The sequence below is a fragment of the Cervus elaphus genome, chromosome 9, assembly GCF_910594005.1.
Source record: "Cervus elaphus chromosome 9, mCerEla1.1, whole genome shotgun sequence".
Lineage (NCBI taxonomy): Eukaryota > Metazoa > Chordata > Mammalia > Artiodactyla > Cervidae > Cervus > Cervus elaphus.
The window spans coordinates 71,460,875-71,461,458 of NC_057823.1; the positions used below are offsets into that span (position 1 = coordinate 71,460,875).

The window sequence follows — 584 nt, forward strand, 5'->3', positions numbered from 1 at the left end:
CTCCTATGATGTCCATGGCGTTTTATCAACTGTGCCTCCACACTGGATTCTAAAGACATTACGCAGCACCTGAGCCCCCTGAATACCCCCCACCTCTGTCTTCAGAGTATAATGTAAAATGTGTGCATCTAACAAAGCAAAATGTTACCTTGTGTTTTCAAACTTTGTGGCCCAGCAAGTGTCTGTTCCATATTTCAGTAAAAGGACTCTTAACTTTACCATCTGTGTGAACCACTGGGTAATCCCCAAATAACACTGCTTTCTGTCTTTTTTTTTTTTTTTTTTTTTTGAAGTTTTGAAAACTTTTATTTTACATACAAAGAGCTAGTATTATTTCCGCCTAGGGGTGATGTGCTGGATGAGCCATCTAAGGAAGTTCAGTTAGTCCAACTTAATGAAGCCGATGTCCTTCGCATACTGGCGGAAACACTGGCGGCACATATTGAGGCCGTATTTCCGGATCAGACCGTGCCGGTTTGAGCAGACCCGGCAAGAGCGAGAACCCTGGCCGAATTTTCTCGGATGGCTCCAGTAGAGCTGCTGGTGACCCATGTTGCTTTCTCGGTTGCAACGAGGTAAAAGGC

General features: G+C 44.5%; 1 protein-coding gene across 1 annotated transcript; it reads right to left on the minus strand.

Annotated features, from left to right (window-relative positions):
• Positions 1-264: 264 nt before the first annotated feature.
• LOC122700507 (40S ribosomal protein S29) lies at positions 265-584 on the minus strand. Its single transcript, XM_043913427.1, has one exon. The coding sequence runs from the start codon at positions 550-552 to the stop codon at positions 382-384; it is 171 nt and encodes a 56-aa protein (XP_043769362.1). The 5' UTR covers positions 553-584; the 3' UTR covers positions 265-381.

Coding starts and splice junctions, on each gene's coding strand:
- LOC122700507 (XM_043913427.1), bottom strand. CDS start 552: ATGGGTCACCAGCAGCTCTACTGGAGCCATCCGAGAAAATTCGGCCAG.